The sequence below is a fragment of the Grammomys surdaster genome, unplaced genomic scaffold (genome assembly GCF_004785775.1).
Source record: "Grammomys surdaster isolate TR1022 unplaced genomic scaffold, NIH_TR_1.0 224, whole genome shotgun sequence".
NCBI classification, from domain to species: domain Eukaryota; kingdom Metazoa; phylum Chordata; class Mammalia; order Rodentia; family Muridae; genus Grammomys; species Grammomys surdaster.
This window is the reverse complement of record NW_021604669.1, coordinates 7,987,672-8,011,725: the sequence shown is the minus strand read 5'-3', so window position 1 is coordinate 8,011,725 and position 24,054 is coordinate 7,987,672. Positions and strand designations below refer to the sequence as shown.

The 24,054-nt window shown below is 39.4% G+C and overlaps 1 protein-coding gene across 1 annotated transcript in view; it reads right to left on the bottom strand.

Moving 5' to 3' along the window:
* Positions 1-24,054, bottom strand: part of Lrrc6 (leucine rich repeat containing 6) — an 89,429-nt gene that overhangs the window by 5,016 nt on the left and 60,359 nt on the right. Inside the window, exon 11 of the mRNA XM_028773291.1 lies at positions 2,436-2,521. Within this exon, the coding sequence (XP_028629124.1) occupies positions 2,436-2,521 (86 nt within the window). The remainder of the gene's footprint in view (positions 1-2,435; positions 2,522-24,054) is intronic.

Genomic DNA, 24,054 nt, shown 5'->3' with positions numbered 1-24,054 from the left:
GGGATGGAAGAGAAGAGCCAGAGATAGAGACAGATAGAGGGAGTGATACTGAGAGAATAAACGTGTGCCATAGTTTCAACCCTTAAGTTTCCTGTGCTTGGGCCTGCTGGCAGTTTCTGAGGTCGTCAGCATGCTGCCTTTAAAAAGGAATGCAGGAATGCTGGTCTCCTCTTTGGACTTAGTCCTTCTGAGATCAGATAAGTAGTCTGAATTTGTCTAGCCTCCTGATTGGTGGTGTGACTTTTTCCTTACACACGTGCCTCAGATGAAAGTCACACACTTGGAATGCCTTTACAAGGCTGGCTTTGAACTTCCAAAACTGTGAACTGCGTAAAGCTCATTTGTTTCTAGTTAACCTGCTTCTGTTTTTTCAATGTAACAATGAAAAATGGACTGATAATGATTTGCATGTGAAATCAGAAAAGTTGATTCGAAAAATTATGTAGGCACGCAAAGAGACAAGAACAGCCAAACTGCTCTTCAGGAAGGTAAGAAGATCTTGCCTAAAAGTTATAAAAACTTATTATAAAAATGATGGAAGTAATGGAAGTAGAACAGGTAAAATCCAGAAGCAGAATTAAGACCTGCATATTCCGATGCATGATTTATGGCACAATGGCCTTGATGTCTGACTTTTTGAGACATGGAGACTAGAAAATACTTTAAACAAAACTCAGTTACTGGTAGAGCACACCTATACACAAAAGGCAAGATTACAAAGCACTGGAGCATGAGGGTAGGATAAGATTCCTAGAATCAGGCAAAGAAAGCATCAATCATAAAGCCACTGTAAATCTCAATCGAGATCTCATGTTCACTAGTAGCCCACAGGGCAGGAAGGCTCATCACAACGGGCAATGGTTCCGGATTGATTGACCTTGTACTTGTTTTGTGATCTTGGGTGAATTCAGCTTTGCATCTCAGTGAGAAGCTTTTTTGTGCAGTGCTATTTTGATGATGAAAGATTGTTTTTTTGAGGGTCTCAGCACCTGCACTCAGAAATAACTCCACCTTTGAGGAACCTGTAGCACATTCCCTTTGTAGCACAGTGTTAAGAGCTACAATGTACACAAAGAGGAGCTAAAGTGTAGACTGAAGTTTGTCAGTGAGGAAGGGGCTCCACAAACAATTTCCACATGAGCCTTGGATGTTGGGTTGTGACAAAAGCTTTCGCCACAATGAAAGTGAGTACTTTGTAAAAGTACTTTGCTCAGACATCTCCAACTGCCAACAAATCATAGTAACGATAGTTTTCCTGGGCTCTAATAAACCTCTCCAAACCGCAGTGCTTTGCCTTCCTATTCCACCATAGCTTCCCAATTAGTTCAGATTGTTTACATGGCTTGAGAGTGTTGAGGTTGATTATAAATAATATTCACATAAGTTGTGGTAACCTAGGATCTGTTATCTGGAGTGAAACCCACCACATTGGGAATTATGAATGGCTTTCCAAGGTTAAAAACACAGAGTCAGTTTTCAGTAGAAACTCAATTCAGTATCTGTTCAAGCAAATGCAATATTTAAAAGTCACTACAAAACCTCCACAGTTGTCTTTGGCTATACAAATAGCTGAGGTTTTATGATGCAAAGCACAAACACGGCTCTTGTGCAGGTATTTTTTTTTATATGATGTAATTCAGCATACACATTTGGAACACAGAGATAAGTTTGCCTCAGTCCAAAATAGATTTTACCATCTGGATGTTAAGAGTCTGGAATTCATGAGAAGTAGAATAGCTCAAGGAACTGAGGTCTGACTCCAGAGCCTGGAAACCAGGAAAGCTTTGGACAAGGTACTTTTCATGCTGGAGTGTTTACAGAAGATTGAAGCTTTCCAGGAGGCAGGGTCAGAACATTGCAGGAGAGGTTTCTAATAGTGTGGAATACTAGAAATGGGTGAGTTTTCTTTTGGGAGAGGGCAGGTTCTGCTGGAAAATGAATTTAGACAGAGACCTAAAGATGACCTCAGTGTCTCAGGACACTGTAAAGAGGGCAGTAATAGAGGCTTCTATCTAGGAAACCCAGAAGCTTGGGTGACAAGGGAGTATACATGGATTAACAAGAACTTTTTTTTTTAATGAACTTAAACTGTTTCAACAAGCTACACTCAAAACATCATTAGAAAGTGGGGCTTGAATAGATTGATGAGGGTACAAAGCAAGTGTTCAGCAAATGTCAGCAGCCATAGCGGATATTGTTGGTCTTACTACCATTTACACAAGCAGTTGGCACCTGCGTGGACACAGGTTGAAGTTTTGAAGATCAACAGTCTTGAAAGCCAAGAGTCTCGGGAGTTGAAACAAACAGGAATATGAATGGTCTGAGGCATTTTCAAACATTAAACTTTTATACCACTTGGAGAGCTGCATCCTCTCCAGCACGTGATAATGAAGAGAAAAATGTCATATTGATGAAGACAGTTGGGGACATCATACCTGGGGTTTGTTTGTTCCTTGCTGCTACAAGAAGTGGTTTTCACAGACATGGGTGTTCGTTGACCTCCTGTGATCATTTCTCCTACCTAAAATAAAAATATGACATGTGTAGAGTGCTGTATTCTTCCATGATATGCCCTTAAAAAAACAAGCAGCATAGGTCTTTGTGTAATTTTTTTAAGCTATAAGGCATCTAAGTTTTTCTCTCTATGTATTCCATGTGAGGGTCATAATTTAAGCCTCTTAAACACAACAGTCTTGCAAAACCTCAAGCTATCGAAAGATTGCCAAAGCCAAGCATGCAGATTTAGTGAACTAATTTTTTTTGTGGGGGGAGAGGTGAGACAGGGTTCCCCTGTGTAGCCCTGGCTGTCCTGGAACTCACTCTGTAGATCAGGCTGGCCTCGAACTCAGAAATCTGCCTGCCTCTGCCTCCCAAGTGCTGGGATTAAAGGCATGTGCCACCACTGCCCAGCTTAGTGAACTAATTTATTCCCAAATGTATTTTTATCTGAGAGCCAACAAGATGGCAATCAATTAAGGGAAGAGTTGGGGACAGGATGCTGATGTGAGCAGACCCTGGTTGGGTGTTGCCCCATAGGAACGTCCTGCACAGAAAGCACCCTAGGAGGAAATGTCAGCACCCTACTTCCAGTTAGACTTCTTGTTGCTTCTTCTTTGAAATTAGGATGGAAACTGCTCTCAAAGGTCCTTTCTGGGTCTGAAAATTCTGTAGTTCTACTTTTACACTAGATAAATTCAGTGTTAAGCATGTTCAGACCTCAATAAAAAAGAAATCTGACTAATCCCATCCAACAAAGACTGTTCAAAGCCAAAGAATCATCTAATTTGTGTCCTCAATAAGTGTCTAAGCTCTCTCAGTGGAGGAGGAAGAGGATCCACTACTCTATATCCGATCTCAGCTGTACCACAAGCCTAAACTAACCTTTATTATCTTTGTCACATGCTTTACTTATGACTTCCTTCAGCCCTGAGCAGCATTCCTGAGACAGAGATTATTTGGAGTCAGGATTGAGGCCTTTAAAACTCATTCTTTGTATTACGTGGGTCTGGTAAACAATTCAGGGTCATTTGTCCTTTTCATTCAAATGTCACGCAGGACTTTCATCTCTCACTCACACTCATCATCTCCTTTTTGACAGAAAGAAGACTCATTCTAGGACACACCCTCCCAGGAGGAACAGGAGGAAGTCATTGTTTTGAAAGCTGCCATCCACCTGCCATCCTTTTCTCTTCTGTCTGAAGATACTCGGTGTGCCACGCGGCTGTTACCCACTGTCCTTAGACTTGGTCTCAGAGGTCTTGTCACCACCCGGGTCATCTGCTGGCTCAGCCAAGCATGCTGTGCTCACATTTGCATTTGGGAAGGGAGTTGGTGGCCTGGTTTAGCCACACTCCCAAGTTTGTCCACCTGGATGCATAACCAAATTCATATATAGGAAAATAATTTTTTGCCATTTGACTAAGGATTTGATTTGCACTTTCCCCTGAGCTCACAGAAGGGTGGCGGCCCAGGCCTTGGTTAACCCTGCATCATTGCTCAGCTTCTCCCATCTCCCATATCTCCCACTCATGGGGCCTTCTCTCCCTTCTCAGGAGTTGATCATTGGATGTGCCTTGATATTTTGCAGAGTCATCTACATCTTAGAACCTGCTTTTTGGTTCTAAGGTACAGTGGCACCTTAACACCTTTTATTTTTAAAATTCCTTAATTATTCTATTTGGCATTACCGTGAGTTCACATGCATTAAAATATCAGACTTAATTTGCTTGTTCCTTGACTATTTACATCTATTGTATTGCTAGTTCCTCAATCTAGAACTGACCTTAATACTTGCATGTAATTAAAATGGTATAAAAGCAAATAGGAGGAGGGGGGATGAGATGGGGGGGCTTCTAGGGAGGGGAAATGGGAAAAGGGGATGACATCTGAAATGTAAATAAATAAAATATCCAATAAAAAATATCAGACTTAAAAATAAAATATCAGCTTTGTTGTGGGGGCTGCAAATTTTATATGACTTCCCTTTGTAAACACACTAGCAAGAATGAGAACCTGTGCATAATGAGAGTCTTAAAATGCTGGCTTCTAACACTGTTATTTGTCACATATTAGGCACACAGATTCTCTGTTTTTGTGGAAATGCAAATAGAGTCACAGATTTGGAAATTTTCTTCACGGAGAATTTGCTGTACACCAGAATCTAAATGTGCTTCTTATTTTTAAAAGATATTTTCAGCACAGTTTGTTTCAGGGACAATTTTAAGTTTGAAAGTTACAGGGAATCAAGACATCAGCCACGAGGAAAAAAAGATACGGACACTGGCATTCCTGTTAACATGGGACTCCATCATCATCAGCTTTCCCATCAAGCACAGGGAGACCCTGTCTGGTAGGGTATAGACTCAGAGGGCCAGGGGTCCTGTCATTCATTTTCCCATAGCCCTGTGGCTGTACTTCCTCTAGTTGGCAATGCTCATTGAGCAGTGTCTTACTCATTTGTCCCATGTTTGTTTAGGAATAACTAACGGAAAAGTTCTAAGGTCTGAAATATGTTCAATAAATTAGATAATGTGAGACTAACAGTTTCCTGAGCCCACAGAGAGAAATGTAATCAACTCCTCGAAAATTCAATTCTAAAACAGGCACAGAGGTCCAAATTAACATTTTAATGCTGGTACATTGCTTTAACTCTTGGAGGCTTGCTCTCGGGAGCTGGGATAGAACACGGATGCAAAGAGATGGCTCAGTTTTCCACAGAATACGCAAACTCCACCTATAGCTTTTCTGAGCACTGGTTTTCCAACCTTTGCTTGGCTAGCAGCCTGAGTTGGAGTCTCTTTACCTCCTGCAGCAGTAGCCAGAACTCAAACCTTCTTCTATATGAATGCTATTAAAATGCATATGGCTGCTTTACTGATAGTAAATAGACTCTGGCTGCATTGTGAAGCAGCTACAAAAGAGAAACTAAGCTCTTGATCCCCACCCACCCCCATTTTTTTCTAAAACACAGAAACATAGAAACTGCTAATCTATAACTATTTCCAGTGTTTAGGAGAATAATTTAATATGGTTCAAATCAATAGTAACTTATATGAATCTAGCTAAATAAGCATGGACAATAATTGTTTTAGTTGAAAACTTGCTTATAAATTTAAATAAAGGGATGGGAAGAAACGAAACAGAAGGATATTTACTAAGGAAAGTCCGCAACAATCAGTGGTTAAACACATTAATCATAAACTCTGAGTCACCAATAGTGCATCAGTGCCACCTTAAGTAAAGAAATCATAGCACTTGGAGTCACTAAGCATGCATAAGCCCAGATTTGAATTCTCTGCTTCATTTTCTCCGTGTCTTCCATCCTCCCTCACAAAGAGCTACGCTCTGCAGTTATTGAGCTTCACAAGACGCATCACATGGGGAGGGGATGAAGGATACATTCCAGAAATCCTTAAGCAGTTTTACCAGTGAACAAACCACTGGTGCTAACTGACCTCCAATTGACCCAATTGAGCATTGCAAACATCATTGTCTATCGAGCAATATCCAAGTGCCATCCTCAACATTGATGGTGGATATCCATGTGATAAGATTGCTTTCGATGTCTATTTTTGCTGTTTTCAGCAAATGATTATCACAGCATGCTTGTATTACTCTGCGTCGGGAGCATAGGAGAGTACATAATTTAAGATTATAGCCATGCCTTGGCTTAGGCTATAAAAGTTGATTATCCAAGGTAAACACGTTAGGCTGTTAACATGGTTCTCTAAAGGGCAGGTTAAACAAAAAGGCTGAGTATGCAGTAGGATGGCAGTCTTAAGTCTTAGGTGACCTTAAAACACATTATTAACTCAGCTATCAAGTCCTGCAAAATACCAGTCTCTTAGAAAGTAAGAGATTGGTTTAACATAATGCATTACCACAGTAATTAATTCTTTACTTTTTTTTTTTTTTTACAAATTTGACTCTGCTTTTTAAATATAATGTGAATTAAAATGACAATAAATTTCTCTTGGAGACTTCATTTTTTTCCACAGTTTTAAATGTTATTTCCATTGGGCTTGCTTAATAAATCATTTGGTAAGCATCTACTATGGGTTAAGCACTATGGGAGAGATAAAGACTGAAAGATTAGAAATACCCTCTGGTCATTTCACAAAGGATAAAGATATAACCAACTGAAATGCCTGGATGGATGTAACTGAAAGACAGACATGGCCAAGGGCTCTAAGAAAGCACATCATGTTTCATGATGGAAAGAAACACCATGTTTTCCAGAAGACAGAAATAGAGAACGTTCCTGGGAAAGACAAAAGCAGGATAAAGACAGTAAAGTAAATGAGCACATAAGTCACATGGGACCAGGTTAGTCACTCCTGGGGATGAAGCTGGAGACTTGACAGCACATGTTCTGCATCCCTGTGAGGCGTTCAGACTTCTCATATGAGGTGACAAAAGCTTTGTGGTAATTTACTCACTTGTTCATGCGAGCTCATAAGGAATATTTAAACTTCCTCATTCACTTAGGCAAAGTGTGTGATAGCAAGAAGAACACCTATAAAGCCTCATCAATTTAACCTGCTTTGTAAGATAACAGTGTATGTAAAAATTACATTTCCTTACAGAGTTCACTGTCTCTCAGTTTTAACTTTGACCTCTATTAAAACTTGGCAAATCAAAAAGACTCTGAGATTCCATCTTACACCTATCAGAATGGCTGAGTTCAAAGTCTCAAGTAACAGCACATGTTGGTGTTCTTCCATTGGAATGGGAAGAAAGCCCATGGGAAAGATTCCTCCATTGCTGGTGGGAATGCAAACTTGTCTGACCACTTTAAAAAGCAATTTGATGGTTTCTCAGACAACTGGGAATTGTTCTACCTCAAGACCCTGCTCTACCACACCATCCAAACAATGTTCCACAGTACCACAAGGACACCTGCTGAATTATGTTCATAGCAATGTTATTTGTAATTGACAAATTTAATTTGTAATTAAAACTGGAAACAACTTATATGTCCCTCAACAGAAGAATGGATAAAGAAAATGTGGTACATTTACACAATGGAATATTACTCGGCCTTTAAAAACAATCATGAAATTTGCAGGCAAATGGATAGAACTAGAATATATCATCCTGAGTAAGGAAATTCCAGAAAGACAAACATGGTGTGTACTCACTTATAAGACGATATTATCCATAAAGTAGAAAATATCCATGCTACAATCCACAGACCCAGAGAAGCTAAGTAACACGGAGAGCACAAATGGGGACACCTGAATCTCACTGAATAGGGGAAACAGAAGAGACATTGGGGTGGAGGGAGGGAGGGAACTGGGTTGGGGAGGGGATGAGGAGGGAAGCAGGAGGGATATAGTAGGTCAAGGATGAAGGGAGAGAGTGCTAGGAAAGAGCGCTGGAATCCACGGGGTGGGGACAACATCTCTGGGACAACCTAGAACCTAAGACAATGGACACTCCCAGGAATCTATGAGGGTGATCCTAGCTAAGACTCCTAGCAATGGGGAATATAAAACTTGAAGCAGCCAACTCCAGTAATTAGAAAAGATTCCAATATAGGGATGGGAACACTAACCCAGCCACAAAATCTTTGACCCACAATCGTCCTGCCTACAAGATGTGCAGGCATAAAGATGTATCAGAAATTGAAGCAATGGCTATCCAATGGCTGGCTCCAGCTTGAAACCAATCCCATGCGAGAGAGCCCATCCCTGACCCAATTAATGATACTCTGCTATACTTGCAGACAGGTGACTAGCATAATTGTTATCTGAGAGGCTTCTCCCAACAGAAGATGAAAACAGATGTAGAAATGCACAACTAAACATTAAGCAGAGCTTAGGAAATCCTGTTAGAGAGTGGGAGGAAGGATTGAAAGAGCCAGAGAGGTCAAGGACACCACGAGAAAACCTACAGAATCAACTAACCTTAGAGCTCCACAGAGACTGAACAGCCCAACAGAAAGCATGTATGGGATGCATCTAGGCCCTCTGCACGTATGTGATAGTTGTGTATCGTGGTCTTCATGTGGGACCCCTAACAGCAGGAGCAGCAGCTGTCTTTAACTCTGTTGCCTGCCTTTGAGTCTCTTAACTGGGCTGCCTTGTCTAGCCTCAGTAGAAGACAGGTCTAGTCCTGATGCAAATTGATATGCCGAGGTGCATTGATCTCCATGGGAGGACTCTCCTTTCCTTAGGAGAAAGAAGGGGATGAGGTGAGAGAGAGATGGACTGAGAGGAGAGGAGGGAGGAGAAGCTTCGATTGAGATATAAAGAAAATTGATTAATCAATTAAAAAACTTTTCAACGAAAAGTTTACTTGAAGCCTTTCAGTATGCTTCAAAGTGATTTCTGGTTTCCATCTTTTTTTCTCATGTGGGCAGCCCCATACAAACTAGACCAGTGTATACGCTCTATGCTGTTTCAACTACTGCCCTTGCTGGTTCTGTATGAGATGCTAACTGCCCTGCCCTGTGATTCTCAGACCTTTAGGTACTATTAGAACAAAGTTCAGTAGTTTCTACACAAGTCTTCAGATAGTAGCCTGGGGTTCCAGTCTGTCAGCAGATGTTTTCTATCTGATTCTTGCGTTCTGGCAAGTTTTGAGTTTGTACTGACTGATTACAGAGCATTTAGGCTTCTCTGGTTGTTGGTGGTGGTGGTAGTGTTATGCATGTGCCTGTGCATTTGTGTGTGTGTGTGTGTGTGTGTGTGTGTGTGTGTATGTATTGTACTGGAGTGAACCCCATTTTTGTGTATGCTGATCAGATGCTCTGGCTGAACTGTCTCATCGCTGTATACTTCTCTATATGTAATTCATTTACAGAATTCATATTTAAGGGAGGTTGACAGCATTCCAGGAATCAACGTAGGATCTAGGATAACATGAAGCTATGGATGAACAATAACAACTGTCTAATGTTCCATTATATATTATATGTATATACTGTTCTGTAATGGACTATTTATAGAAACACAATATTTTACAATTTCTCAATAATTATACCATGTTAGCTACCCATTGTATAAATGGATCACTGATTTATTTTTTCTACAGAGTAAAAATTACAATTATGAAGTCACAGCATACATTTTAAGGTTTGATATATGATGACAGTTTTTATTTCCAAAAGGCTTAGATCACTTCCCATTTCCCTTAGCAATTTATGAGAGGACTCTTCCATTGTAGTCTCACTGGCATTGAATTTTTAAACTGTTTCTGATGGAAAATTGGCAGTGTTGTCTGCTTCTGAAAGAGCAAAATTGCTGAGGACTGGGAATGAAAAGATGGTTTGCTATGCCCTGCAAACTTCTCAATACTCGTGAAATTTTTCCTGTAGAAAATTTCCTGTATGTAAATAAGCATAAAGCTTAAAAGTTCATGATCAGATAAATAGGCATAGTATTTTTTATTATAAAATGTAGTGCATATTTATCTTGTCTTTTGAATTTCTCTTGCAAGGACTATTTCCAGTACATCTGGAGTGTTTTTAGGTAGCTTTCTGAAACATTTTTGTGATGTATGAATATTATCTTCTACCTGATCTTTTGTGTATGTTTTTCCTGCCAGTGGTGCAGCAGCATTAAAAAAAAAAACCAACTGAATACTGAGTTGTTTATTTACTTAATGTATATTTTATCCTCACTACAATGTAAATGCCACAGGGCAGAAATATTTGTGCTGGGCAGACACTAGGGCCTCAATAGCTTTTATTAACTAATGGATTAAAAAACAAACAAAAAATTCTGTAGCTTTAAATTAACTAGCTACAGGAACTGGCCGCCATTTCACGTCTGGAAAAATGTGTCTCTACAAAGAATGAAAGTGAGTATTTAACTTTATTTCTCCATTAAAATAATATTAACTATTAAATCTATATGAAATTTATCCTGATGTATGGTATTAAATAAGATGATATTAAATAAAAAATGGTGAGAACAGACTGCTCAGTGGTTAAGAGTACTTGCTGCTTCTTCTAGAGAATGGGTGTTTGGTTCTGCACACCCATGTGGCCATTCACAACTACCTGTAACTCTAGCACCATGGGATCCAATTCTATCCTCTGGCCCCGACAGGTCCTGTACATAGGTGGCATACACAGACAGCACACATGCATGTAGATATAGTTTTTAGAAATCTGTTAAAAGATGATAAATTATCTCAAGTAGAAAATACTCTAAATGCTTATTGCATAATCATTTATAAATTTCCTGTGTTTGCTAAATATATTTACCCAAACAGTTTCAATCAAGGAGTCAATAGTGGTTTCTGGTTGTTTCAACTCGCCACTGGAGTAGACACATTGTTTGTTTTAGGGAGCTTATGGCCTGGTAAAATGGGGAAAAGGCCACGGGCAGAATTAAGACCATGGAATACAGGCACAAAGCACTCCAGGAGTACTATGTGCCAGTGTCTATTGGCCCAGGTTCAATTCCCACGACAGTGTCATTTGAGCTAGAAAAGGATTATAGGTTGAAAAATATGGAAATATCTTCCAAGGAAAGGGAAAGCCTGGGTGAAATGCTTGAAAGTGGGAGAGAGTTGTGAGTTCCAGAACGGTAGACAGCTCTAGGCTACATAGGCCTGAAGCACGGATACCAGAAGGGGTGGAGCTGAGCTTACAGACTGAAAGCTCAAGTTTATAATCCACCAGTATGGCTGGGATTTTATTCTATGGATGAAAGGGACACACTCATAGGCTTCAGGATGGGAAAAGTTGCATCCTGAAGTTGGCGGTTTGAGAGGGTTGATGAGCAGCACAGGATGTATTATTCAAGGAAAGAATGACTGAAAAGAATAATGTCATTCATAGGAAGACTTAAGATATAATGATAGTGGTGACAGAGAAGTCAGTAAGTTATAAAAGAGGCAGAAGCCAGCAGGCTGGAACATGGACAGGAAGAACAGGGGGAGATAATGACAAGGAGAGTCAAAAAGAAAAGTTATGGGGAATGTATAGTAAAAACAGAATGGAAGTGAGTGCATCCTTTAACTGAAAATCCTGACATACACATTCAAGTTAGTAGTAAAAAAGTATCATAAGCCAATTTATCAGGTAGGGTCAGGCAGCAGTTGGTAACGGGGAGGAGACAGGATAGAGGAGGTAGGAGAAGAAAGATAAATTGAAAGGAGCAGGAAAACAGAGTGGTGTGTGCAAAAGGATGGTCAGGGAAACAATGGGGAATACAGTAGCACATGACGTCACAGAGCTATAGAAAGAGCTTCGGTAAGGAGGGATATACCAAAGAAGCTCATACAGTGGAAAGATTAAACAGATTATAAAGAATCTACTGATCTTATAAAAACAATTTTGTATAGTATGACATGCATACATACATGCATACACACACATACATACATACACACACACATACATACATAGATGCATTAAAGGTATTAAAGACTAACAATAGGAAGCAGACACTAGAGGGTGTTTGATCTATGGTGGAAGAGGTAACAATAAACAAGAGGCATGTTTATATGAATTTTTCCTACAAGACTCTTTCTGAGCTTCAAGCCATAAAGAAATATGTGCCCCTACTGGCCTGGGGAGTCAATAGCTGAAATGGGAGCTCATCAGAGTATTACAAGTAAAGATTCCACAGAAAGAGACTCCAAGTTAAGCCTGTAAATGCTACTTAAATTCTCACCTGGTCTACATGCAAGGTAGTGATCACAATGCACACAAATGCAAGGACAAAACAAAACGATGAAGAGACTTTGGCTAAAACCAAGCTCAGAAACTGTGTATAGTCTAATAAAATGCAACCCGAAAGGTCAAGTGTGACATGTGTGTCACAGGCATTCAAGATTCAGGGAACATTGCAAAAGAGTGGGTACAAAGATCTATGTGACAGAAGAGAAGACTGCTGAAAAATGGTATATTCTGAATATGGTAGGACCACTGCAGCTGAGAACTCCAAACAGCTGTGCTTGCCTGCACAAATCAACCCTTCATGCAGACTTCAAACTCAACACTTCATGCAGGAAATGAAGTGGGGAGATCTCACAGGCTCCCACCCCACGAGGAACAACTGAAAATTGATGGCTTCTAGGGAAGGGGGACTCCATTTTCTTTAAAAATATAGTTCCTTGTAGGTCGACCATGTGCCAGTGGATGGCCCCAGACTGTGAATTGGACTAGGTATGAGAGCATGAGGTTGGTATGGGGGTGGGTCACGGGGTGTGGATCTGGGAGGAGAGAGAAGTGAGTGTGATCAAAATACTTTGTATGTGTGCAAGGAGGGGTTATAAGTGGGTTTGGACAGAAGAAGGGGGAGAAATGATGATATAATTTCAAAAATAAAAGCAAAACAGCTTTTTTTTTAAAAAAAAAAGAGTGAATACAATTATATTTAAAAGCAAAGACTATTGACAACCCATATCCAAAATAAACATTCTTCAAAGGCGAGCTCTATATGTGGCCATGCTGGAAGTACTAATTCTGGGTTTGAGCTACTGCAAGAAACACCTGGAAAACATAGCAAAGCTAAATAAAAGAGCTATTGTCTATAGTGTCTAGCAGGCAACAACTGTAATCTACAAGAGTAAGAAGATAAATGAACTGAGCCCTATTGAACACTTTCTCTGGATGCATGTTAAAAATAGAAAATAAACTTCTAAATGCATAAAAAATAACATGTAAAAAGAAAAAGCATTGATTTCTTTGATAAGAAATCCTAAACAAAATTTGGAAATAAAAGAAGGGTACCTTTAGTGACTAAAAATGATGATCCTGTCCAGTAACTAAGTATCTTTGTTAGGACCCACTTGTGTTTTCTAAAATTACCTTTATTTTTCTATATGCTAGTGTGTAATCTTGGTAATGATATGGTGAGGTGGCACCATTTCCTGGCAGGATATCCGAATCTGGGACTGTGTAAGGACAGAGAAAGCAAACTCAGCAAAAAGCATGCATCATTGCTTTCTGATCCTGACTACAGGCACCATGTGACCACTTCCTCATGCCCCTGCCATTCAGTCTTCTCCACTGTGATGAACTCTAACCTGGAAATGTGAAAGAATTAACCATCCTTAAGATGCTTTAACTTAATCAAAATAATCCCCAACAAACATGCTCAAGAGGCCCATCTCCCAGGTGATTCTAACTTTTCCCAAGCTGAAATTTATCACTGACCATGGCAGTGACCAACTGCTTCTACAGAGGGTGCAAGGAAACTCAAAGAGGAGACCAAAGCCTGTGGTGTTAGACCTACATAACCACACAAGGAACTGCTTCATGTCATACAGCAAATCTATTTAAAATGGGATATATCTAAGGGTAAAAGCTAAAATGATAAAAGAGTCTAGAACTGCTAAAAATGTCATGAACAAGAAAGGGGAGAGCAATCACCCAAATTGAAGCAAAACATAAAAACTATATGCTAGCAGCAATTTATTTAAGTTGCTCTTATCGGGGTATTTCATTTCATCACAAGGAATGAAAAGAGACTACTAAGGCCTTGTAAGCAACGGCCTTCATTTAGCCTTTTTATTTCGTACACTGATCCATTTATCCTTGTGCTATACTAAGACAGCCTGACATTACACTGAAGCTGAATTATTCTGGTCATTCTTTGGGTTTTTATATAAACTTGAGAACCAATACATCAGTTTCCATAACAGAGCCTTGTTGGAATGATACTAGGAATGTACTGAAATCACAGATTAGCCTGAGCTCTTTTATTTTTTTTAATTTTTATTGGATGTTTTATTTACATTTCCTATGTTGTCCCCTTACCCCATCCCCCACCCACCCAGGAACCCCCAATCCCCTCACCCCTCCTCCTTCTTCTCTGTGGATGTAACCTCTATCTACCCCCCCCCCCTCCCACCTCCCCACCCTCAAAATTCCCACCCCCTGGGGCATCCAGCCTTCATGCGGTCAAGGTTCTCTTCTTCCACCTATGCCCAGCAGGGCCCTCCACTCTTACATATTCAACTGAAGCGCTGGATCCCTCCCTAAGTACTCCCAGGCTGGTGGTTTAGACCCTGGGAGCTGTGGTTGGTTGGTATTGTTGCTCTCCTCATGGTGGCGCAAATCCTTTCAGCTCTCCTTGGGTGAATTTGCCCACAGTCATGGGATCTCTCTCCGTTAAGTGTTTTAAAGTGCGTAGTGCTTATCTCTACATAGAAACTAAGGCTCTTTCATATCATTATAATTACCTTGCTAAAGATAAACCAGAGACTATGAGTGAGAAAGGGGATTGTATTAGTTAGCTTACCCTCACTGTGACAAAAAATACCCACATCAAACAACTTATAAGTAATAAAGGTTTATTTTTGCTTCAGAGGTTTCCATCCATTGTTACTTGTCCCTGTTGTCTTGGAACTGAGATGGAATACTCATAGTAGGTCATGACAGTAACATGTGGTGGAAGAGTTTGCTCTGAAGAGAGCCAAGAAGGGGAGAGGGGAGGAAAGAGGTACAGAGTGGGGAAAGGAGAGATGACAAGGGAAGGAGAATGGAAGGAAGAGGAAAGAGAAAGGTTTTATGACCCTAGTATTCTCAAGAGCAACCCTATGACCTGAGTTCCTCCTACAATGTCCTCTATCCCCACAATAGCACTTCAAGCTTGAAACCGTGCGTTAAACACCTGAACTGTGGAGGGTCATTCAAGATGAAAATTATACCAATGACTGGGAGAACATGCCACAATATGGGCTTGGGTCTTGGGGCTTGGGGCATGGGGGTTGGGGCTTGGGGGCTTGGGGCTAGGGCTAGGGCTAGGGCTAGGGCTAGGGCTAGGGTTAGGGTTATGCTGATGGTGGTCATAGCTGGACCACAGCAGGGAAGGCAAACATTACTCTAAGTGGTATGGAAGCCATTTGGATGTAGGGGACTCCAGCAAGTGAATAGAAGAATCCATGATTTTAAAGGGATTTCTCTATGGTTTGTCTATTGAAAGGGAATTGGATATGAGGAAGATAGGTGAGAAGGCATGGAGAGTAGTCTAGTTGAGAGCTCACATTGCTTTAAACAGAGGTGCCATCTTCTGAGTTGGGTATGACTCTGGCAGAAGGAGGTTTAGAAAAGGCAATCGTTCCTTGTGCCAGACTATGCATGGATGCAAGATGGGGCAGGAAGTCTGCACTGACCTTGTACTTATGGTCCTTGTCACTTGGAAGGGACATAGAGTGTCCTTGATTCTGATGTGTGCAATCTTTAATGATATTTATGCATTTTATAACCAAAGTAGCATGGGACTTCCCTTTGCTTCAATAGCATATTGGAGTAGCATTTCTATTTCCTCAAGTCTAATTGCTGGTTTCCTCTACATTTTCTATTTAGTTTTATTTGTGTTGACTATTAAGTGTAATGTCTATAAGTTTTTTCCTTTAGGAATTAAAATCAAATTTTTCCAAGGTTTTGTTTATTCTGAGGCTATAGTCTATAAAGCCATTAATATTTTATAAGACGACATTTAGCCTTCTGGCAAGGGATATATTTGTTATATTATTGAACTACTTCTCACGTTTTGTTGATCGTATCCATGAAAGAAAGAACTGTGTATGGTTTTCTAGTATAACTGGTTCAACTGATATTTCTAAATGTTACAGTTTTGTACACAATTAATGAGCATCCTAGTGTGGAAGGGGCATTTGGATGTCATCTTTATATCGCCTTTCTAATGTGGACATTATAGTGTTATAGTTGCTTTCTTTATTGCTGTGATAAAATAACCCACAGAAGCAACTTCATGAAGAAAGGGTTTTATGTTAGTCCATAGTCTGAGGGTATAGTCTAGCATAGCAGGGAGAACATCTGCCCCCATACTGGTGAGAGCATGAGGCAGCTGGTCACACTTACTTTATCCACAGTCAGGAGGAGATAGACAGAGATGAATGCTTGTTCACAGCTGGTTTCCAATTATTTTATTCAGTCCAGGACACTGGTCCCAGTGCTAGAGCCACTTGTATTGCCAGTGTGCCTCCTCTCCTTAGTTGGAACTCTTTGGTAACTTCCTCACAGATGCTCCCAGAAAAGTGTCTCCCAGGTGACTCTAAAGCCAGTCAAGTAAACAATGAAGATCAAGTGCCATGAAGTCTCTGCCTGCAATCAGTGCTACTTTGCTTTAAGTTCTGTCTTCTGATATGAATTTAGCTGAAGTGATGTTGGGTTTACTTAGATTCATCCTGTAGAGCTTCCTATGTCCTTTAGACTTCAGAGTGCAAGCTACATGGCAGCTGGTTGCCTCTGTCACCTACTTACTGATGATTATTGGTTTAATGTTTTTCTGTACCTGTCTCAGCTCTTTAATACCATTTTACTGTACTTGTCTCTGCGTTAATTTCTGTAAGGTATTATAATGTACATATGTTAATTAAAATCTGCTTACTTTCTCTGACCTATTTATATTCAGACCACCATGGATAAGTGCAATAAAAATAGTTGGGGTAACAAGAAAGTATTTACATTTGTTCTTCGTCACCATAATTTTTCTATTTCAGGTTTTAGCCTTAGTCCCCTAGATCATATGTCTTTCTTATGCTATCATCTTTACTGTTTTTGCAAGGAAAGTCATCACTTTAGGGTGTTTTTGTCAAGCAGTTTATTCAGGACAATTGCCACTCTCTATGAAACCACTAAGTGCACTAGAGAGATGGGAGTTCTTCGGCAGTAGAGAGCGAATGATTGAGGGTGGACCAGTGCAACTAGAAAACAGAACCACTTCCTCAAGGTATTGTGGGAATGTGAACAAAGATGTATTGCAGCCTCCACGCAGGCTATCTCTAAGGATAGCCTAGAGGAATCTAAGTCTGTTCCGAGAGTAATCTTTTCTCTGCATTTCTACCAATCCAATATAGGTGCCCAACACATAGTAGATGATAATGAAAACTTCTGGGATGAACGGCATAATAAACAATGACTACAGGCTAGCACTGTCGGTAAAGACCTCTAGAGACACCCATCCCCTTCCTGTTATATCTATGAATAGAGGGAAGAAGGTACTGCTGGGGTTGGGTATAATGAGAAAAGGGAAGGATTTGGGAAGCCATCAGAGTCCTCACAACTCATGACTCTAGTCTATGAGCCAGCACTGCAACTTTAAATCTTAGAGGAAGGAAAGAGCCACCCAAGAGTCTGAGCCTACTCGAAACAGACTTGCTCCTTGACACATCTGAGTCTACAAGGATGGGAGCTATGGACTGAACAGGAAGAAGACAGACAAAAAGGAGTACCTGAGAGACACAGATCCTAATTCCACAGTAATTCACATAGTGCTTCATCTATGCCATAAACTTAACAAATATCAGCTGAGTTTAATAAATATTTTACTTGACTAATTAATAATTCAATTGTGTAAACTTCTTTTAGAAATTTGCAGAAACTATTGCTGAATTCTAGTACCTTACTTCCTACATCTGGAAAGACAAGCGTGCTAAATTATTCCCTCATCTGATATTAATAACTTCCCTATTAGTTATTTATGGGTTCTGCTTATCTTCCCTCCATCATCATTTTGCTTAAGTATACACAGTTAACATCTTCACCCTTGCCTGGTAAATAATTTCACTTTTTTCTGCATGAAACTTCCAAACTGTCTACATCCTTTAGATATGAATCTGCCTTGACATAAGCCAATTATATTACTTGGGAATCTGGGTGAGTTGAATCACATTTTATTAATAGTGCTTAGTAAGGAGGCCCAGCCATGCAATTAAAATAGACAACTATTTGCTAACAATCCTTATGTCAACTGCAGAGAAATTTTTTCTCTTGTAAAACAGCTCATCTTATTACATAATTTCTGGCATTTACAATATATATATATAATTCTCTTGTACAGCATTTAAGCTCTGACTCTTCTGGAAAGAAGTATTATTTATACTAAAACATAGAAACAAAATTTCCTGTTTACCACCTGGCATTATATTAACTTTCCCTAGACATGTATAATATTTATATATATATATATGCATATATATATTTGATCTTTTAATTTCAGATTTTTAAAAAAATTCTGCATTTTATTTTTATCTTTCCTTTTATGTTTTTTCTAGATAATTCATTTATTAAGAAGCAACCTAAAATAGTAAGAAGAGTTCAAAGTTATGATTAGTATATACTATTTGTACAAAGTAATGGACTTGTTATCACATTTCTGTACATGGTAAAATGAACTTTCATTGTATTCACTTACACAGCATTACCTTTTTTGCATTTATATATTCATTCATTAATTTAATTTATAAATGTAACATTATTATTAAAGTAAAAGAGGCCATGAGAGGGATTGAGGGGGAGGGGTATGGGAAGAATTAGAGGAAAGAGATGTGAGTGATATAATAATATTTAATTTTTTAAAAATTCAAAAAGCTAAAATTAATTCAGATGAGAATAAGAAATTATAGGCACAAACCATGATGTCTAGTTTGAGTTTTAGATCCAATTCAATTTGCCTATATTGTACTGTGTTTTTCACTTTTATTATTAGCAAATATATTAATAACCCAGGACGAATGTGTGCTTATTCAAGCAAACACTTATATATTAAAGGGTCTATTTGACTTTTTCATATTCTATATTTTAATCATATTCCTCTCTCGCAACTTCTCCCATATTCTTCCTACCTCCCTACCCACCTGACTTTACATTCTCTCTCAACAAAAATAAATCAAAAAATAAAAATCAAACCAACCAACCACACACACACACACAAAACAAAAATCAGTAAGAAAAAAAGATCAGTCAAATAAAATGAAACAAAAAGCCCACACACACAAAACAACTCCTGTAAGCAAAACAAACAAACCAACCAACAAACAAAAAACCATGGAATCTATTTGGTCTTGGCCAACTACTCCTGAGCATGGTGCCTGCTCTGCAGTATTGCTGATGACATTCCATTGGAGAAAATTGGTTTTCACTTTTCTGACAGGTAAGGTATCAATTGTAAATAACTTCTTGGTTAGGAGAGAAACTTTGTGTCTTCTCAGGACTGGAATTTTGTCTTGTTTAAACCTATGCCATCTTGTACCAGCTGTCAGAGTCTCTGAGAGGTCATGTATACCAGTACTGTTGTGTCTGGAAGTCAACTTTTTCTTTGGAATCCCCTACCACCTCTGGCTCATATCATCCTTCTGCCTCCTCTCCATTATACATCCCTAAGCACTGAAGGGAAAGGTTTGATAAGACATCCCATTAAGACTGAGTGCTTCAGATTCTCACTGTCTGCATTGTCCCAGTTGTGGGTCTCTGCTTGATCATCCACATAAGGAACAAGCTTCTCTGGTAGGAGCTGGACAAGTAGGACTACCTTCTAAACAAAACATTTAATATTCTGATTTCCTTAACTGTATCCTGACTGATAAGAAAAGCAAATAATTTACCACTTCTGCAAGGAGAACATTTTTTCTATTTAAAGAAAGTTATTAATTCACAATATTAGAAAAATATGTAAATTTCCACTGTCATATTAACATCTTTAAACAAATTAAAATGCATTTGCACCAATCAAACATATTTTAAGTATATTCTATCTCAGGTCAGTGTGTAACTATAGCAAGGAAAAGCTCAATTTTGAAAAAGTGATCAGAAGGGCAAGTGGGATGAGAACATACAGGTCTGACCAAAGCTGCCCACCCCAGCTGTCGAAGAAAAATCATTAAAGGTGAAGTTATGGATAACTCATATAAAAACAATATCACTAGTTATATAAAAACAGTTATGCGCTTTTTAAAATGCAGATGAAATATTAGTATCTCCAGGTTCCTTTAAATTCTTTCTTTTACGAATGTGCAACCCTATCTGACTGTTCCCCAGGAAAACCAATCATGCACTGCAGGCTAAGAATCAAAGAGGATTTTATTAAGTTAGGGCAAACACCAAGAGCAGTGATGATGTTTGAAAAGAAATTATCATTTTACACCCTTGACAGAGATGGTCTTAAACTCTTCAACTCTTAAAATTCAATATTATTGTCATTCATTCACTCACTCGTTCACTTACTCATTCAATAAACATTTGTAGAGATTGCTGCTAAAATGAAGCCAGCTTTCTAGGCCTTGGGAATTGAACATTGAAACAACTCACAAGATCCTTTGCCCTCGAGATCGTATATGACAGCAGGAGTGGGACTGGTAAGAAACAAATACTTAACCTATTGAGCATATGAGCACTGTGGTGACCAGGAAAGCGACAGAAAAAAACCATAGTGGGACAGGAGGTATTAGAAAATGATGTTTTAAGGAATTATTGAGATGAAGGGAAGGCTTTAAAGAGTAAACAAACCCATCAGGGACCTTGGAGGAATGGAGAGCATCAAGTAGAAAGGCCAAGTATTAGGTATTATTCTTGCTGCTATGATGGAATGTGACAGAAACAATCTAAAAGAAGAGAAGATTATCCTGGCACATAGTTTCAGAAGGAGTTGGGTACTTTTGATGGGAAAAAAAAGCATGGCTATATAAGTGGCTCCATCCATGGCAGTGTGAGAACTTACTAGTAGGTGTTCACACATCATGGATACATTCTATCAGGGTATAAGAATAGCTTGCCTGAGGAATAGCCATATGGGGCCAGAGGATGTTGTTGGAGCTGTAGTGCAGTCAGTATCAGGAAATAATGCCTCATAAGAGTCTTGGAGGTGCAGCTGAGTAAAGATATTCGAGCCACAGACTCAGCACAAAGTTTATGATTGGTACAACACAAGACTTATGGCCTGTAAATGCTTAAGGCTTCTGATAGGTGGCACAGAAAGCCTTTCACATGCAAGGCCATGATTTCTAGCAACATAGAATCTATTTCTTGAACTTATAGAGTTAGTCTAAGAGGCCTCTCCAATATAACCTTCCTTTCAGGTTACAATGTTATGTACAATGAAGGTTCTCTTAAAGGACTCCAGGTAGTCAACAGGGTTATCTGGGACAGTCTTAGAGCATCCTGAAGAGATAAACAACAAGGTCATGATCTCATTTCCACATGGAGGTCTCCTGGTCTTCTGGGACAAAGAGAAAGTGAAAGTCTTATCTAAAGGCCACCACAGACAACCAGGAAAGGGAATGGTGGCAGATTCTGCATTTATTTTTGAGACAGCACCAGTAAGGGGCCATAGAGATGTATGAGTGATGAAGTCCATGCTGTCTTTAAGCCTTATCTTGGTGGTCATAGGCTTTTCTGGATCGTATGTTGTTCTAACACAGCATGTAATGTGTATCTTTAACTCTCCTTGGGATCCTTTTTGAGGGTAGAGTGCTTCCGGTTGTTCTGAGCAATGAAGGCTAGCCAGTTTCTATTCCTGAGCCACCCACAGCCCTCTCCACCACAAAGTGCCCTGGTCTTACAGTTTCTCTTATCCATCTCTCATACCTGAGAATCTCCTCTACAATGGTTGCTTATCTTCCTCCTGAACTCCCATGAACCTTGTTCTAGGTGACTCCTCCACCTACAGTTTCCTTTATATTGGGTGTCTCTTCTTTATATGTCAGCACATGAAATCTATAGTATCAGACTATGATGATAACTAATTACTCTGTTCCTTTTTTTATATACATAGACAATTTATTAAATTTCTTTTTGGGATCAATACAAGGAAGACACAGTAATCAAAAGACAGAAATTGTCATTTATGCTTTCCTAAAAAATATTGGTTTAATTATGCCTAATGAAACATCAAGTAACTACAAAAATATTTTCTTTATAATATGAGTTACTATCACTTTCCCCTCAAGTTGAATGAGGCTAATCAACTAATAAAGACAAAATTCCATGTTGGTCACTGTGTCCAAGCAATAAACACAACATAGAAATTACCATCTTTTCTGAGGCAGAAAACAGCTGGGCTGGAATTTCTAATTAGTGAGCACAACTTTATGGGCAGGAGGGGCTGTATGGGAAGTTCAGGACTGGGCACAACAGGGCAGAACCACCTTAATACGCATCTTAATTTTGTCCCTTTTCTGCTATTATAACAATATTGGAGCCTCAATAATTTGTAGAGGAAAGAAGTTTGTTTTGTTTCATAGTCTTTAGGCAAGGAAAAATAAGATTACAGGATGCATCTGTTGACGGTTTCATGCTGCTTTGTACATGGTGGAGGTTAGGAGGGTAGATGGAGCTTGAGTGTGTGAGAAAAAAGAGGACTGCATTCTGTAGTAGCTAATCCATTCCTGGATAAAGGCAGCAACCCCTTCATGAGTGTTCCACCCTTATGACCTAAACACCTCCCTCCAAGGACCCACCCTCCAACATATCCACATTAAAGAACTGAGGTTCCGACAGTGAAGTTATGAGACATGTATTCAAAACAGTTCATCTAGAGACAGATCAGAAGGACTCAGCCCTCCTCACAGGCACATGCTTACAGAGTTGGTACTATTAAACACTACAAAGAGCAATAATTTCTTAGACTTTCATTGTAAGTGCCCTCTAATTTTTCCTGCTTAGCAATGAGTAAATCAACCAATCAAGAGTAGACTATTCCTTCCCTTAAATGACAGCTGACAGGTCCTTCCCTTGTGCTTGACTACTTTAAATGGGAAGCTGTCAGGCTAAGCAGCCCTCTCTTTTTTCCCTTTAGGAAGTCTGGCTGTTTTTGCACATTCATGTTCACTCTCAGGAAACTTCATTCTAGTTTCAAGTGCCTCTCAACCACCATTGCTGCTCAAAATGCAACTCGTGCATCAGCAGGCCTTCCTCCTGTCACAATCACTCCAGGCTACCAGTACTAATTTGGAAGACTCCAAGATGATGTTGTTTGTCTGGCAATTGCTCTCACTTGGGAATGGAGGACTAGCACATCCTTGATGACACAGCAAAAAGCCTGTGGTTGGCACAATGCAAGGCTTATGACCTGTAAATATTTAAGATTTGTGATGGGTGATACTGAAAGCTTTTCACATGCAAGAGTCCAAGAAGCCTCTCTGGTATACCCTACCTCTCATGTTGCAATGTTAAGTACAATAGAGGTTCTCCTAAATCATATTTTTACTCCTAGACTGCTCTAGCAGCAGTACAAAGAGTCTCTGACAACTGGCAAAAATTAGAAGGTAGGGATAATAATACCCAAACTTTGGGTGCTTTAACATAAGCTGTTGTGTGCTCACCTATTATAACTCAGAACTCAAAGCAATAGCTTTTGACTTAAGTATCTACAGCTATATGTGTCTGACTTTGAAAACTTAGAACAATGAGCTTTGTATTCTCACAGTTTTAGAACCATAAAACAATGATTTTGAAAATCTAGAGCTTGCTCTAATCTGAGCACCTAGATAGACACAAGGCTTCTAAGGCCCTTGGCAGTGGGCCTCAATTTCTCAGAGCCTAGTGCTGCATATTTCTAGGTTTGTGAGTCTGAACTGTCATATTTTGGAGATCTAGAACTCAGGGTATTAACACTAAGGGAGCTGTGCCTTTCCTATGTACAATCTCTATCTGAATAGAGCAAATCCATCCCCAGTAAACTGCTGATGACAATTTGATGTAGTCAGATGATAAATGGACAAAATACTCTTCCAAATGGTGAGAAGGCTGGCCAGGAAAGGCTTACAGACAGAGAAAAGATCAAGGTCAGTATATTGAACTGAGGCAATTAAATGACCAAATTTGAGAGACTAGCATTGAGAAACTGT